Genomic DNA, 17147 nt, shown 5'->3' with positions numbered 1-17147 from the left:
CCCTGAGCATACAAAGACTAGCAGTTTACTGAAGTTCTTCAGCATTGAATAATGATTATTAATCTCTCCATAGGTAGAGATACATAGGTATATCAGTTTCACTTCCTACCCCATCAAAAGTTTCTGCTTTCCAACAGTTGTGCGTAGGGGATAGAAAGGGTATTTTGAGAAGGTCAGCAGTGTCACAGGGCGCTGCCAAGCACACAGGATCTGCAGCTGCAGTGTGATTCTGGGCCCTTGTGTCCCGTCTCTCAAGTAGATGAGCTTACTTCCCCCACCGTCTCTGCCACTATTCTTTAAAAAAGGCAAAGGGGTATGTATCTTTAAGTGGAACACAAAATGATGTAATAATTAAGGTTCTTCACACTGTTTATAATGTAGTTGGAGATCTAGTATGTGTTACGAAATAAAAGGACAAAGGAATTCTTAAGCTATGATGTGACAGCTAATGCTTTCACACATGTTGAATTACTTATATTTTAAATGTTGCATTTACATACTAATAAATGAAGTGCAACAGCACTTCCTAATTTTTTTCTGCTGAAATTAAGAGTAATGCATTAAAACATTGCTCTAGTATACAGACTCTAGACAATTGTTAAAATTCACCATACTGCAATTGTTGTGTGGAGCAATTACAATACAAAGGTATAAACCTTCATTTCTTTCTTGGTATCAGTCCATTCCTAAACAACAATGCATGATGCAAGGTTTAGTTGGATATTTTTCTTAGCAAAATGTGTGTACACTTTTGCAGTTCCTGTATGGTCAGGATTATTTGTAATGCATGCAGTATTGAATTTGAATGGAATACTGGGATGCAGCCCAGCCAAGTGAAAATGTCTGGTTAACTGCCAGGTAACACAACTCTAGCATAGGTAGGCAAACCCATCTATGTCCATATTGTGCTTTTAGCTGTCCTCCTGTCTTGTGCTAAAATAGTACTCCTAGAGTTTGCTGCTTTTTTTGTCCTCTAAAACCGATTGCTGGGTTTTTAGTAAAGGGCGGTGGTAATACTCAAGCAAGTACTAAATAACTAGTATTTGTAAGTGGATGACAGGCTTATATATGGAAGGTATTCTATGAGGTAAGATTTCTATTTCTATACCCTATAAAAGCTAGAGAAATTAGTTGAATGAATGTGATGTTATAGGATTTTTGCTGATTGGGTTCCAGCAAATTTTATTTCTGGACACAGGTCACCTCTATTAAGAAGACTCACTCTCTTGGTATTCAATTTAGTTTATCAAAATCTACCAAAACTAGAATCTACTAAGACCCACCTGGGAAAAAAATTATGTCATGAGAAACATACAGCAATGAGGCTAGATATGTGACTTATGAAAGGTAGTTATCAGAGATGTATGTTTATATATATTAAATAACCCTTTTAATTTCTTTACTTTTATTGAGCTCTTTGTATTTACTTGTAGAAAATCTCTCTGCTATCTGTCATATGCTTTTTCTCTGTGCCATTCTTTTTCTTGCTATCTGCCTGAACCCAGGCCCTAGAAAGACAGAAAGATTACTTTGACTGCATTAAGAATGAGCGAGATGAGCTCAGAGAGGAGTTGGCTGACCTGAAGGAAACAATGAAGAGAGGAGAGGTATGTTGGTAGTAGTTACTTTGCAGTAACAGAAATCCAGGAATGGGGCATGAAATCAAGGTCAATGAAAAAGAGGAAGAATGCTTACTCTTCTTGTGCAGTCTCAAAATCTGACCTTAGGGTAGGATAAATGGTGCATCTTGTTGTAACTGTTTCAATCAACTTGAAGAGCTTTTTAAAAACTTTTCTGTCCAGTTATATTTTAGCACTGTTCTTGTATGAGTAGATTCTTTTTCTTTTGTATTTTAGAAACATGGATTCGTTATAATTCCAGATGGCACACCAAATGGCGATGTAAACCATGAATCAGTGGTTGGTGCAATAACAGTTGTATCACAGGAGGCTGCTCAAGTCTTGGAATCTGCAGGAGAAGGACCACTAGGTAAAAATACCATCCTAACATACTTTACAGAGTGTTGGAAGTCTTTGTTTGCTTCCTGTTCACAGTGGGTTGTGATTTACAGCCACAAAAAGATACCTGTGATGCTTCTAGAATACATGCGTACACAGCTTTCAAGATTGTGATTTATTTATTTATTTTACGCTGACTATAAAGACAGATGTTTCTTTTGAGTTAAAAAAAAAAATTAGCATGTGCTTGGATGTTTGTAACTGATTGGATCTCTTGGTCCAGTTTCTGTTTTATTACTGTCAGAAAATATCTTGCCTAAAAGTGTAGTCTTTTGTATTAGTATGTTTTTCCATTGTGTTTCATTAAAAAAATTTCTTGAAAAGCATGCATAATCAATGAAAGAACTTCCATTATAAAAAACAACGCATTGTATATTGCCCTTCCGTGAAATATTTCTGCCTTTATTAGTGTAAAGTAAGTGCAGTCTTTCATCACGTTCATTGCGGGGGTGGGGTGGGAGTTTTTAAAAACATTTGAATGGTGACACAGACAACAGAAGGATACAGGTTTGGGGGGCCTTTATTTTAACTTGCCTTTATCATTAGTTTGAACAAGTTATTGTAAGCGTAGTCAATCCACTGTAAAACGCTGTTAGCTAGGGTGCAAACAAAGCTCTCTATACACTTGCATTATATTTGTACATAATATATAATAGTTACATATTTTTTGTTTTGACAGAGGTTAGACTTGGTACATGTTTCTGCTGTGGTGCTGTCATAGTGAAATACAGATGTTTTTAGGCTTTGTTACTGTCAAAGTTAAAATTTCCAAGGGAGCTGCTCTAACCTTAGTGTGGTGTTACTTGACAGACTGTTTTGTAGCCATTCATGATCTGACTATTAGAGATACTCACACAGTCCAGTGGGTCCTTTCCCAAGTATATTTTTTGTAGTTTGAGAAGACTTTCTACAAACTTTCTAAATATATGAGGAAGCTTAGTGCCTTCCTTGAAGAGATAGCAATCCTTAGGAATAAGACAGGGAAAAGTGTATACAAACAGAAGAAAATTTTGTTGGAAATGGCTGTTCTAGATACTGGAACAAAAGCGCGGTTTATTAATAAAAAAAAAAAATCCCCAGTTTACTTTGAAGAATTACTGAACTCAGAGGTCTTGCTTTTAAAATGCTTATACTAATAAACAGTGTGAATTAAATATTTTTCCTTTTTTTTCTGCTATTAACTGAAGGCTGGTATGTTGTTCTTAGTGAGATATCAAAGTTTTATGATCACAGTGCTATTAGATTTAAGTTTGAAAAGCCTTTTAATTTGAAAATGAACAAAAAGTTATGAAAAATATGTTCTCAGTTACAGATTTCTCTGGTTTTTAATTGGGTTCTTTGATTTTAGATGTCCGGCTACGAAAACTGGCTGGAGAAAAAGAAGAGTTATTGTCCCAGGTAAAATAAACTATTATTTTCAGAAATAGACCTTTGTGTATCTTTTTGCAGATTATTGATATATTAGCAATAAACAGATATCAAGCATCAAAGATGCTTAATCAAATACTTAAGCACTAAAGCAACATAAAATACTCAACTTCTCACCTGGCTGGCTACCAGGAATTATCAGGTCCTCTCACTTGTATCCTTATCCATGTGACTTTGATCTTGGTTGGTAGAGAACCCTCATTTCAGTAACTGGTTCGATGAAATCTAACTTACTGCTGACTCTATGATTAGTGCACATACTTGAAGTTGTTCGCTTTTATTTTGTCTTATGTGGAAATACTGAAGTCAGTAAAATTACCTTCTCATAAGATCAAGTGGCTTTCTTCCAAATTGCTAGGTGGTACTATTTCTTTAATCATTTCAGTTACTCAAATAGAAAATTAGTATTATCAAAGTAGCTGTATTTTCATAAAGTTCAGTATTGAGAAGAGAGGACTCATGAAAACATATAGCCGTTGAGCAATTGTTAAGAATACCACAGTTTTTGTGCTTCTAGTTGAACACGTTGCAAATCTGAAATGGTGTTGTCAACATTTGTTTTTGCTGGGAATGTACCTTAATTATAGGTACTCTGTTTAGAATGCCCAAATAATTCTACTGTTGAATCAAGGTTCTTAAAAATATGTATGTAAATATGCATATGCATATTTATCACCACATCATTGTAAAAATCACTGTTAAAATATTTTATTTATACCATTAATAGGAGTTTTGCAAGTATAACTCCCATGAGGCTAATCTGTAGGGCAATATTTTGGTAAAAAAGTAGCTCGCACTTTTTTCATAAACTCCAGACACAGAGGACATAGCTGAGGAATCTGTGTTCCCTGACTACTGGAAAAATCCCAAGACAGCTGCTGTAGCATAAAATGGAACCATTTAAGATGAATGTGCACTACAGACTCGCCTAGGACCATGGCTTCCAGATGGAGTAAAAGAGAGAACCCCCAGAAAGCTGTGGATTATTCTTTCTGTAAACTCACCAGGATATTGTTCATAATTTTCATACGTGCTTAGGGTGTAAGAGGTTATACTGTAGAAAAAATGCATAAACAGTTTAATGCTGCCGCCACCTCTGGAAAAACGGCTCTGTTAGAGTTACTGGATGCCCCTGCAGAGATCCCTGCAGCGCTGACAAAACTGGTGGGTCTGGGTGGTGCGTTGAGATGCAGAGGGCACTGGCCCAGCAGTGGGGATGGGAGGATGCTGCCAGCAGGCATCAGGGACCAGCTTCCCTGCATGGCTCTTCTACTCCTGCTTCAGAACCCTCTCAGCTGGTGGCATCTCAGGACTGCTGGGCCTTTCTCCCATTGAACGTTTAGGTAGGCAACTACTGAACCGCCAGGAGTCTCTTTTTCACAAAAGAACATTTCTTTTTCAGGTTAGAAGACTGAAGATGCAGTTGGAAGAAGAACGACAGAAATACTCTAGAAGTGATGGCATGAATCCAGATCTCATAGGCTTAGAGAATGGTTCTGACTTGCAGCTAATTGAAATGCAGAGTAGGTATACAGTTACTGTTCGAAGGTATTCTTACTGGGCAGAGCAGACAGACTTTTCCAACTCCTATTCCTATATTGTTGTGCAGTAGTAGTATTGTGAATGAGTATGTATTGCTGAGCAGCTAGTTTTGTTGGTATATCTCCTTGCAAGAAATTTCTCAGTGCAGAATAGCATAAAAATCTGCCGCCTCCTGTGTTGAATAACATTCTGGGAAATTATTTTTCAGTTGATGACCTTGCCTAGAATGGGTGCCACTGCTTGAACAATTTCATTTTTTAGATGACAGAATTTCAGCTGAGATATTTTGTTAATATATTCTGATTTTTTTTTTTTTATTTTGTTGAATCTTTGATACAGAAACTTATTCTAAAAGACCATTATTCTCTGATGCAAACCATGAAAAATTACTAAAGTTTAACACAGTATTCAGTGTTGCTTCATAGACACACTAAGCTACTTTCCATTTCAAGCAAGCTATTTCTTCAGCTGAAAAACTTTACTTGTTTGACAAATTGTCATTCAATATGCTTGTGGCAATGAACATGAACAGTTCACTGGCAGTGTCAGGGCTAAAATACAACCCCAAAATAATTTGCAAAGCTTCTTGGAGTTTGTCAGGCAGATTCAAGCCTTGTGCTCCTTATCATTCAAATGTTATTCCAGATGTCTACACTAAACGCTGCTGGTATTATGTCTTCTATGATTTGACCTGTTTTGCAGCGTGTGTTGGTTATTGTGTTGAATCTCTTTTTTGAGAGATGAGTTTGCTGATCTAAATGTGTGTGTTTCAAAAGGTATGTGTCTCATTTATACATCTGAGATTTAATGCACACTTTTAAAGAGGCAGTAGTTGTGTTCTCTAAATAACAGGAGAATTATTTCCTTTTCATACTCGCAAAAAAGATTTCTGAAAGCAAATGTGCCTCCTTATAATCCTGTATATGGTCTTTTTAATAAATTTGAATTAAAAGGGAAACTGTCAGTTTAGAGAGTTGCTTTGAGTAATACATTCATGTCAATTTTTGTCTAGGAGATGCCAACAGACAAATTAGTGAATACAAATTTAAGCTTTCAAAAGCTGAACAAGATATAACGACCTTGGAACAAAATGTAAGTGTGTCTGTCTTCATATTTATTGTTATCATTCCACTTGCTCTGCACACTTTTACAATACCTTTTTCAACAAAAACTATGAAAGTATACTTCATCGTTTGATTTACTGTTTGTTCTTTAGTTTGCACAGAATGGCACTACATTTGTATTTTTTAATATTTCCTGCAATTCCACACCTGCGCAGAGTCTAACCATAAGAGAAATAATCTGGAGTTAATTTACTGATGTGAATGTGGGGCAGAATATAAAAAGTAACTGAAGCTACTAGTGCAAGAAAATCAGTTTATGTAACTTAATTACTTGTAAGAAAGTTGTATAGACTGTGGAACATACATAATTTACTCTCGGAGATTCAAGAGCTTGTTTTTATAGAGATATATATATATATGAAAAAATCACACTCATTTACTCACACTTTGTAAGTCAGTAACATGGTATTCAGTTCAGCATCTCTGCAGATCACTTAAAAAGCACATAAGGGATTATAATTTGAATTGGAGATGCATAGTTGGTCTCTTGCACAGCAACAGGCTACTAGCCCATCCTGTGGATTTGGGGGTAGCAGGGCACTATAAATCCAACAGTCCAGCAAGTGGACTTTAACACCTGCAGATTACAACCAGGATTTGTCTGGAGTCCCTGCTTTACTGCTTGAGCTCAAGACCACTCGCATCATGTCCTCTCTCTGCTGAGTTCTTAACTTTCTGTATCTTCTCGGCTGTGTCCTATGCTACGTTCACTCTCTACTGTTTCCTGTGACCCTCGGCAGGGAGGGACAGGCAGTGAAAGGTATTCCAAGTTTCTGCCCACAATTTATTTTACTGTTTGATTAGTTCTTTTAAACACTCTCTTTGCAATTATGGCTTCTGCTAATGCAGTTAAACCTCCTCTTTCCAGAGGGGAGATACTGTGGATAATTCACAGGATGCCGTGTGTTACGGTGGCTGTTCAGAAAGGGAAGAACAGCTGGTGGCAGGTGAGCTCAGGCTGAAACACCCGAGTAATCGTTCGTTTTGCCTTGTTTGGGTTTGCAGATTGGACGACTTGAGGGGCAGGTTGCAAGGTATAAAAATGCAGCAGAAAATGCAGAAAAAGTAGAAGATGAACTCAAAGCTGAAAAGCGGAAGCTTCAGAGAGAGGTAAATGACTTCATTTCCTTTTCAGCTGTATGCTCCTTTCTGTCTTGAACAGAAAGACAAGCTCTATCTTTTGCCTCCAAGCTCTGTTTTTTTGTAATCTTCAGTTACAGCCTTTAGTTGTTTCTTGAGGAGAGCTCCGAGTTCAGAAGACAACTGTAGCACATAAAAGTAATACTAATTACAATTCAGTGCAGTACTTCCTTGAAAGGAAGGATCTGAAGTTGTATTTTCTTCTAATTGTGATAACTTGCACTATTTTAAACTAATCTCTCCATAAAAATTACTGGGGAGCCAAATGTTTCCTATGTCAAGAGCAAGCCTGGGAAGTTTCCAGAATGCACCGCTCAGGGAGAAGCAGCAGTATTTAACTGAGCTGTTGATCATGCTTGCTTAAGGGCTGCTGCATGACTAGCTACCCATGGGAATATATGCATCAGCAAGTAAGTATGGTGGAGAGGACTTTACCTTTAAATAGCATATAATAGGAAGTTGCAGGCATTTAGCTCTTTTCAAACGAGTACATGTTTCATATTTCAATTCCTTCCCGCTTATTTTTTATTTTAACTCCGGTTCATCTGACTGCAATAATGGAAGGACTGTGTCTAAACTTATTTGGCACTCTTATAAAGTGTATAGTACTTGTATTCCTGATTTAATTTCCTCTGTCAAAGCTTAAGAGCAGCAGAAAGTCCAAGTAAACTTAAAGTGATCATAACTTTTGCTTTCATTTTATAGTTAAGAACAGCACTGGATAAGATAGAAGAGATGGAGATGACCAATAGCCACTTAATGAAAAGGCTGGAGAAGATGAAGGCAAACAGGACTGCGCTTCTATCTCAGCAGTGAAGTGGAAATTGAAAATATGATGCACTGCTCCTTGAATAACTAGCCCCTAGCTTGTTTTTAAATACAGACTTTCATTGGCACAAACTGTTTGAACACTGAGCTGTTCATTAGTGTTTTAGTTTCATAATTAAATGGCATACTTTTTGTAACTTATGAGAGAATGAAATGTAGCTTGAATTACCACGTGAATGACAGCAATTTTTCTGTAGCGTTTGATTCTAGAGTCAGAGCTGGAGCACAATGCTGTATGTTCGACTTAGCGATAGAAAATGTTTTTACAACTGTGGAATCAAGTTTACTCACGATCTCTTTTGGCTGCTTTAATGATGCTTGATGCTCAGAGACAACTGCATGAATTCAAGAAGACACTTTTACTGTATTACAAACTAACATATATTTGCTCAAGACATCACACAGCACAAGTGCCTTTTATCTGGTGCAATTTAGACTTCATTGTTAAAATAACATTTGAAATCAGATAACATTTTATTTTAAGATACATTTGGGGTATTCACTAAACTTTATACATTTTGAAAATGCGTTTTTGTAAAATATTTAAATTTATAAGAAAAAATAGGGACTGTATATAAAAATCTGCTTTTTTTGCATGGGCACATCTGAGTTCCTAGGTAATTTTGTCAAATGCTAGCCATGATACTCTTAGTATTAAGAGTACAGATTTAAGAACTTCTGTTGTACACCATCAAATTATATGTCATCTGCTGCTTAAGTGTGAATTGAAATTTTAGGGTGGGAGGAGTGGGTGGGAAATGTGGCTAAGGAGTTTATTAAATGGACACTTTACTGACCAAAACTGGATGTTTGGTGTTTTCTTTTAAATACTGAGATACCAACAGGACATAGGAAAATCTTTGCATAATAGTAAATTCTGATCTTCATATTCTTAAAGTGTATCTTTTTGGCTTTGAAATACTTTGAAATTTTTTTCTGATTTCTTAGCCTGGTTTGATACTTTTTGACAGTAACTTCCATGGAGGAGGGGGGCAGTACAAGGAAGAAGGTGCTTTCTGGAGCGAGTGGTGTGGTTTTTGTCTGTAGCCTACTTTCTGTGGATGCTGAATGGTATTAAGAACTTCCACTCTTTTCAAGCTGGCACATCACCAGTGCAAGATGAGCAGCACCTGCAGCAGCAGTTCTGAAGTATCTGAAGTGGCTCTGCCCCTGTGTTGGACTTTGCTGGAGGCCAGCAGGAGCCTGACGTTTGATCTGAGAGGAATTGTTCTTTTGGACTCATATGAGATTCTTTCCTGTTGCAAACTGCTATCCTTCCGGAGTACCTCTCAAAGCAAGGCAGGTTTCAGGACCTTTGCAATCCAGAGAGTTAGTGCTTCTGCTTGTATCAGACCCGCTTTCCAAAGGAACAGCCATTTTTACAGTGCAAAACTGAAGCTTTCTGCTTTTTTGGTTTGGGACGCCTCTTGGACTTGGAAAAGAAAATGCCTTCCCTGCTGAGAAACCTCATTGTCAAGCAGCAGATCTCCCTGAGCCTACTCATAAAATAGGAGACAATTGTAGTTTGGTGATGACTAGATCATTGTGCTGTTAACTCTTTGCATTGTTATGTACTTGTTCAGAAGAAACTATCAAGGTCTCGATTAGTTGTTCTTATTGGTGTATATTCTGAAGATAAAGGGGATCCTTTGGGGTTTTGGGGAGTGTTCACATGTCCAAAACTGATGAAACCTTATTTGGCATATGGTGGGGAGCATATCTCTCTCTAGTTTACTTCCTCTAAACCACCCCATTGAAGCTTGACATTTTATAGAATCATAGAATAGTTTGGGTTGGAAGACCATCTAGTCCAACCCCCTGGCAATGAGCAGGGACATCTTCAACTAGATCAGGTTGATCAGAGCCCCGTCCAACCTCACCTGGAATGTTGCCAGGGATGGGGCATCTACCACCTCTCTGGGAAACCTGTGCCAGTGCCTCACCATCCTCATTGTCAAAAATTTCTTCCTTATATGTAGTTAAATCTGCCCTCTTTTAGTTTAAAACCATTACTCCTTGTCCTATCCCAACAGGCCCTGCTAAGTCTGTCCCCATCTTTCTCATAAGCCCCCTTTTAGAAGGGGGGCTTAGTACTGGGAGGCTACAATAAGGTCTCCTTGGAGCCTTCACTGCTCCAGGCTGAACAACCTCAATTCTCTCAGCCTGTCCTCACAGGAGAGGTGTTCCACCCCTCTGATCATTTCTGTGGCCCTCCTCTGGACCCTCTCCAACAGGTCCATGTCTTTCCTGTGCTGAGGGCTTCAGAGCTGGACACAGTACCCCAGGCACAGGGCAACTGTGATTTCAATATTAAACCATGACAGTCAGACATGGAGTTACTAACTCAGAGTTACCATCCTACTGCAAAACTTTTTCTGGAGCACAGATTAAGATCAGTACATCCTTCCTAAAGATGAAGATTTTTAGTAGTTCTTGAAATAGTTGTTTATTACAGAGTTCTGTTAGTGTAGCCATTTTAGTTGTAATAGCTTCCCCAATTCTTGCTACCAGAAAATCAAAACAAATTCAAGAAAATACCCAGAACATGAGATTCCCAACATGTTGACTAACTGAATAATACTGGATTATGTGTTCCAGTATGACTCTTAAAGTAATTGAAAGGGCTAAGAGGGAACAGCCCAACGAAGAATTAATTGCAAACCTTTCACCTTTTTCCAAAACAACTCTTACCAGAGGTAAGAATAATGCTTTACCAGATTCTTGTGAACTCCTTTCATTTAAGTGGGACAGATCCAGATAAAAATGAAAAACAAAAGCAGTAAATAAAAGCAACATGATTATCAAGCCTGTCCTGGTATTAAGTTTTCCTTATAAAATCATTTCAGAATCGTGCAACTTGAAAATTTTTTTGTAATGACCATATCTGACATTTGTCTGAGAGTTACAGAGTGACTTTGTTTTTCAAGCTGTGATTCTACAGTGCTATTAGTTATGATGCAAGTTAATGTTGCAAAATGCTTAGAACGTATAAAAAGTCTGTCTACTAGCAGGGTACACTGAAGTTTTAAAAACAGTCCTCCAGTATGGGTCATGTAGTAGCTACCTTTTCAAAGGTTGGTCCTTGACATTTAACAAACTTTTTCAAAAGCTCAGCTGGCAGCACAGCCAGCTCATTGGTCACCTTTAAGTTTGGGATTTTTTTCCTCCTCAGCAGCCTAAGCAATCATTTTTTGGGTTTACTTCCTAGGCATAATTTGTTAGAAGAAGGTAGTTCACAGGCAATTTAAGACTTACTGATCACACCAGCATTCTAATCCTTAAGCACCAAGTCAATTGGGCTCTATGGGACACCACAAAATGTTGGTATTTCTCAAGATTTTTTAATTGTCATTTTTCTGTAATATTGGGGAGGGAGCGGAATTCTTTCAAAGGATTTCTGCCTCTCCTAACAGCTCCCTGGAGGAGCTGTAAAAGATTCCAGTGCTTTTATCTTTACTAGGGTAATGTCTACAAAATTCAGTAATGGAGTTTATCTTTCTATCCCCCACGAGAGAATGACCTCCAAATAGAGATAGACCACCATAATGTCACTTAAACTAAATGCCAAAGAGATCAGCAAAGTCTTCGATTTCAGGGCCGTGCTGTGAATAGGTAGCATTGCATGACCTCGGGAAAGATGAAACTTGCTGAGGAGGCACCATCTCAGGAGACATGCATCCACTCTCACTCAGCATCCCCAGGCGTCACTGTGTCCCTCTCAACATCAGCCATTTCAACTCATCATCCTGTGGCCTGACTACACCCTCCGGAGATCTTGCCTTAATCTCTGTTGTCCCTTCAGTGGGGCCTGCACTTAGGGGTTGTTCACTGGCTGGAGAAAAGCATCTAATTCCTGCTCTGAGGAGTCAGCACGGACTGGAATTTAGACATTTACAAACAAAAAATTATCTAGAGAAATATGTCAAACTGTTCCTGAGATTGTTGAGATGACCTGGGAGGTACCACGAAAAGGAGTAACGAGAGAAAAAAAGAAGACAAGAGGTTATTTTGTCTTGATACAAGTACTGGCATAAAAAAAAAAAAAATTAAGCAATGATGACTGACGCTTGGGTATCAATAAAGGAAGCTCTTTTTTGTTAATCAAAGCACAGCTCATTTAGTCAGAACCAGTGTATCTGTACAGGCAAATGGCTACGTGACCCTACCAGCATTGCTGGAGACCACGAATTACTTGTCAGCCAAGTGAAAAACAAGCGTTAGCTGTAATTACGGAAAGCTTATAGGGAAAGCTGTTATTTTTGGTCAAACCAACTGGCGTGTGGTTGAGAAAAAACCATGAGTTTAATTTAATTTAATTATATTAATGATAATTTTAGAGATGCTTGCAAGGGGACAGAGAAAGCTGTTAGTGCCCCTTGCGTGCCGGGTTATGCCCAATTACTGCCCACGAAAATGTGCAAATTTAGTAGAAAGTGGGCAGATGGTTATAACATGGCATAATACCAGTATTTTTGTTGAGGGCATGATTTTTAGCACCCAGCACAGTTCGTTCTTCCCTCGAGCTTGCGGGGGTTTTGTTTGGTCCATGGGGGATTGCGGGGGCCGGGTGGAAGGATTTGGCGAGTGTTTGTTAGTGGACAGACTGCAGCACGGACAAAGTAAAGAGAAATTAGATTTTCCCGATTTGCCCTTCCTGGGACGTCGCAAGCCAAAAAGCCGTCTCTGCGGTGCCTAATGCCCCCACGGCTTTTTCTGCCAAACTCCGCCGAGACCGTGAACCTCCTCAGCCTCGTCTGGTGTGCCCGGAAATCTCCCCCCGCCCCGCCCCCGACTCCGCCCACCGAAAAGCAGGCGTCCGTTAACCGCAAGCTGCTGCCGAGGCGATTGCCGTAGCGGTTGCCACCGCCTCGCGCGCAGCCCCGCCCGGCGAGAGGCGCTCGGCCGCGGCTCCTGCGCGTGGCCCCGCGCGGCTCGAGCGGGTGCCCGCCGCGGCCGTTGCGGGTGAGGGCTTCCCTCCCGCGGTTGGTGGAGGTAGGAGATGGCCAAGTCCTCGCGAAAGCCGTCCAGAAGGAGCCAGGCCGGCGTGAGACAACGTATAAAAGAGAGAAACAAGAAATGGACGGGGCTGGGGAAAGCCTGCGAGCCCGTGCCTACAAGTGCCAGTGGCACTCGTAAGATGCTTTGGTTGCCTGTGTCACGATTTGCCCTGTACTCGTTCTTAATTTCTGATGTGTAATGACAGACGGTTCTCTTGCAGCCAGCAGCCCAGTGCGACTGAAGAGCATCCAAGCCAATAACAGAGCTCTAGCTCTGGCTTTGCAGAAGGAGAAGCTCAAAGTGAGAGAGGCCCGAGATGCCTTCCTGTATTTAAAGGGGGAGAATCAATGCCTGAAGTTGCAGATCTTTTATTTACAAATGCTGCTTCTATCGCAGCAAGGGCAGGTGCCTGCTGAGGTATTTTGAACACCATCTTTGTCCTGCAGTAATGGGGAGTGTCAGAATGGGCTCCAGATAATCCTGAGGTCTGAACTTCAGTGACTCCTGACAAGTCAGCTAGCTATACAAGAGAGGACGTGTTGGGTTTCCCTGGTTCTAGTCATTAATACTCCCTATTTTTTGCTTCTCGGTCTGTAAGTGCTCTCCTTTTAATGGACAGTCTGTGAGACCTGATCTACATAGCGTTCAGTTTTCCCCTAACAGGATTCTGAAATATGTCTATGTGGAACTGAAAATAACTGTACCAACATGGTTCCTCCATTACTGTTCCTCCATTAGACAGTGAGTCAGTCTTATATGGGCTCCCGTCTTCAGAAGTTGCTTGGAAATTACTGTAGTCAGTTGGTGGGACAGAAAGGTCAAGGAGTCTGTGATGTGGTGGCATCCCACCTTCCCATCTTTGGTCTGGACCTTTACTTCTCTCTGCCAGGGAGGCTTCTGCTTTCTGAGTTTTCCCCTCCGAGTACCTTCATTGCTTTCTTCCTGCAGGCATCCACACGATTCACCTGTGGAGGCAAAGGAGAGGGCTGGCTTCAAATGTGGCAGAATTTGGGTTTCTCTTCTCCACCCTGCTGCCAGTCACCTGAAGCCTTGCTCTCCTGGGGACTGTCCATCTTGTTTCACCTTCTTAATCACAGTGTAATCTTTCTTGTTGGCAGAATGTGGGAATGTTTCCTTCAGTGCCTGTGACGATTCCTATTGTCACTGGACAAGAGCAACGTGTGTAAGTAGCTCTGATTTGTCTTGTCATTTCTCTTACAGTTCTCTGACAGTGAAGGGGAGTGGGATGTAATGCCGCAGAAATAATTCCTTGTCCTAAAAGTAACGTATTTTTTCCCTCCTGACCTGAGGGGAGCTCCACCACATATTATGGAACTTGAAAAGATCCCTGAGAGTGAGTTGAAGGCCACAGCAGATGACAATAAGCCAGATGGTTGTGTTTCAGAAGACTGCTGTGAATCTGCCAGTGCCGATGCCATAAAGGAAGTAGACCCAGAGCATGGTAAGGGTATTCCTCCTCCTGAAGTAAGGAAGAGGACTGTGTGCCTATAACTGCATCATGAATACTCCTTTGTAGCAGTGGTGAGATAATTCATGAAAATGGAGAAATTCTGTATAGTAGTAGCTGTGACTGTAGTAGCTGTGGCTGTACTAGCTGTGGCGAGGAGCAGACTGGAGGCAAAGGCTAAAGGTTTCACGTGAAGATGTCTGGTAGAATGGGGAACAAATATGAGAGATCTGACTCTTGTATCCTTGCCTCCTAGTGACCTTAGCTACTGAGCAGCTGACTAGAGAAATCTTTTCATTGACCTGTTAGTGTTCATGATGAGACACTTTTTTCAAAACATAATATTTGAAAAACCTAACAGGAAGAATAGGTATGAGCTGCAGCTCAAATTTTCTGGAGTCTTGCTGTTAGAACTCACGTTGTCATGTGAGAAAAATACCCAAACTGTAGCCTATTTTGGGATGCTTTCTGGTGACTATATTCCCCAGAGCTTATCTTGGTGACCACACACTGGGTCTTGCAAATCTTTTTAGAAAACTCTGCAGCTGATCAGACTGATGGATTTAGAAAGTAAGCAAATCTTCTCTGGGCTGTTAATCTGTAGTTCAGATTGTTCTGAGTTGGAGTTGAATATTTTTATTTCCTCCCCTCCCCTTGTTAACATAGTGCCAGAGCCGGAGACTCTTTTTTCAAGTGAAGCGTGGCAATGTGTTCCACAGAAGTATGTCCATCAGGCAGTGCTATTCAGAGATGAGGGCTCATGCAGTGTGTCCATAGGGTTTTGCCCTTCCAGAGACACCTCTTTCAACAAGAGCCTTTTCCAAACAGGAGGAAGTTAGATGTGGGGGAAGTCTAGAAGAACATAATGTTCAAAACACAAATCCCAGTATTTCTTAACAAAATGAAAGCATGGGAGAACTGGAGCTGGTGTTGTGGCAGGTGGATTCTGCAGGTGCTCGGCTACCTGAGGAAAGTTGTGTGTAAAAGGCTGTTGGGTAAGGAGGGAGCAGTATCAGGAGGGAAGGCTGGAAGGTGCTGGAGAAGCCCCCAGACCAGGGCTAGCACAAGTGAAGACTTTACAAGGAAAGCCAGAGGCGCTGGTTGAGTTCTGTCATGGTAAGGGCCACACTTCTCAGGATGGATGTCAGGTGATGGCTTTTTGATGGAAGAAAGTAACTGACCAGCTACCAGTGGGTCTGACACAGAAGGTGCGTCTGAGTCCCGGCCACAAGTTGAGCAGTGTGGATGAGGATTCAGATGATGGCCTTCACATACCTTATCACCATAAATAACCCAGCAAGAGCAGCTTACTGGCCAGAGAGCATGCAAGACCTGCACCTGAGAGGTGTCTGGCAGAGCTCGAGCACTAACTCCAGAATGAAAGAGAGGTGGAGCATCCTACACCATGGGCAAAGCCAGTTGTTAAGGGGAGTTTGGAGAGGGTTGTGTCCTGATCGATTTCTGTACTTTCTAGACTTGTTTTAAGGCTAGACTTTAAGTTTTTGACTGTTTCAAACTAGCTTCTCTTACAAATGCACATGAAATGGTGCTGGAAACCTGATATGACAGTGTCATGTATCCAGCTTGCCTTGTTTGTTAGAAAAGAGGTAACTGAAGCTGGATACTGTTTGAAAAACTGCTTAAAGCCAAACTATAGTATGTCATTTGTGTTTCACAATGTTTTAAGGATGAAGTGAAACAGGAAATCAGAGCTACTAATAAAGAGCATGTTGCCAGAGAAAGACAGATATTCTTTTTTTTTTAATGGCAGACCAGGGCTTGACGAGGATCAGCTTAAGTATTTTTTACTCTTTCTTGAATGGAGAGGTGAATGCCATAGGTACAGCTGGCAGCTGCTTAATGTCTACTAGTTCATTTGTAGATATCGTGCCTTAAGATCTGTGTTCTGTTGAAGTGTTTGGTATATAATGTACTAACATGCCTTGAAACTCTTTGAACAGGGGAATCTTTTGAGCCTTCTCAACGATGTCCTCAGAATATTACCAGCATGGCATGCTCCTGCCTCAGCACTGGAATAACAGTTGTTCACCCAGCACGTGAAAGAACATCACCTCTGAAACACAGGCAACGTGATCCCAGGAACCATGTATGTGTCCTACTTTTCAGCTTAATGCCATGAAACACTGTGGCCTTTCTTAAAAGGCAGGATGTGGCGGGTGTTATTTTGGGCAGAAAGTCCCAGGGTGGCCTTTGAAGAAGGGTCTGGTATTAGTAGTACAAAACAGTTCAAAGCAGGATCTAACGTAGTAGTTGGGAGTCAAACTGTTGTAAATAGAGGAGGGAGTGGGAGATGAAATAGAATCCAAACTTAGTTTTGCTGCATTATTTTCACAGGAAGCTTAGAGGACATGCACTTGCAGATGACTATTGTCTGACAGCTCCAATTTTCCAGAAGAAAAAAAAGAAAAATCTCTTGAAATAAAGGAGAAATGTTGTGGTTATCAGTCAGTTTTCCCGTCATTCTTAACACCTAGGCGGTTCATGATGCATCAGAATGTCTTCTACACATACAGTCACATCTGGCCATCTGATACTAGGGACAGAGGCAAAAGGTTCTCTGTTTTCTTTAGCCCAAGGAGT

General features: G+C 40.5%; 1 protein-coding gene across 3 annotated transcripts in view; it reads left to right on the top strand.

Moving 5' to 3' along the window:
* The window catches only part of LRRFIP2 (LRR binding FLII interacting protein 2), a gene marked incomplete at both ends in the record, with an annotated part of 50747 nt that extends 42679 nt beyond the window's left edge, over window positions 1-8068 (top strand). For all 3 annotated transcript variants that reach the window (XM_082015518.1, XM_082015517.1, XM_082015516.1), the window contains 7 exons: window positions 1506-1607; window positions 1857-1989; window positions 3367-3416; window positions 4849-4969; window positions 6001-6080; window positions 7118-7222; window positions 7958-8068. In XM_082015518.1, the coding sequence (XP_081871644.1) occupies window positions 1506-1607; window positions 1857-1989; window positions 3367-3416; window positions 4849-4969; window positions 6001-6080; window positions 7118-7222; window positions 7958-8068 (702 nt within the window). The remainder of the gene's footprint in view (window positions 1-1505; window positions 1608-1856; window positions 1990-3366; window positions 3417-4848; window positions 4970-6000; window positions 6081-7117; window positions 7223-7957) is intronic.
* Window positions 8069-17147: the final 9079 nt, after the last annotated feature.

This window comes from Phaethon aethereus (assembly GCF_964289735.1).
Source record: "Phaethon aethereus genome assembly, chromosome: 2".
Taxonomy (NCBI): Eukaryota; Metazoa; Chordata; class Aves; order Phaethontiformes; family Phaethontidae; genus Phaethon; species Phaethon aethereus.
Note: the sequence above shows the minus strand (reverse complement) of the source record. Positions and strands in the feature narration are given on the sequence as shown.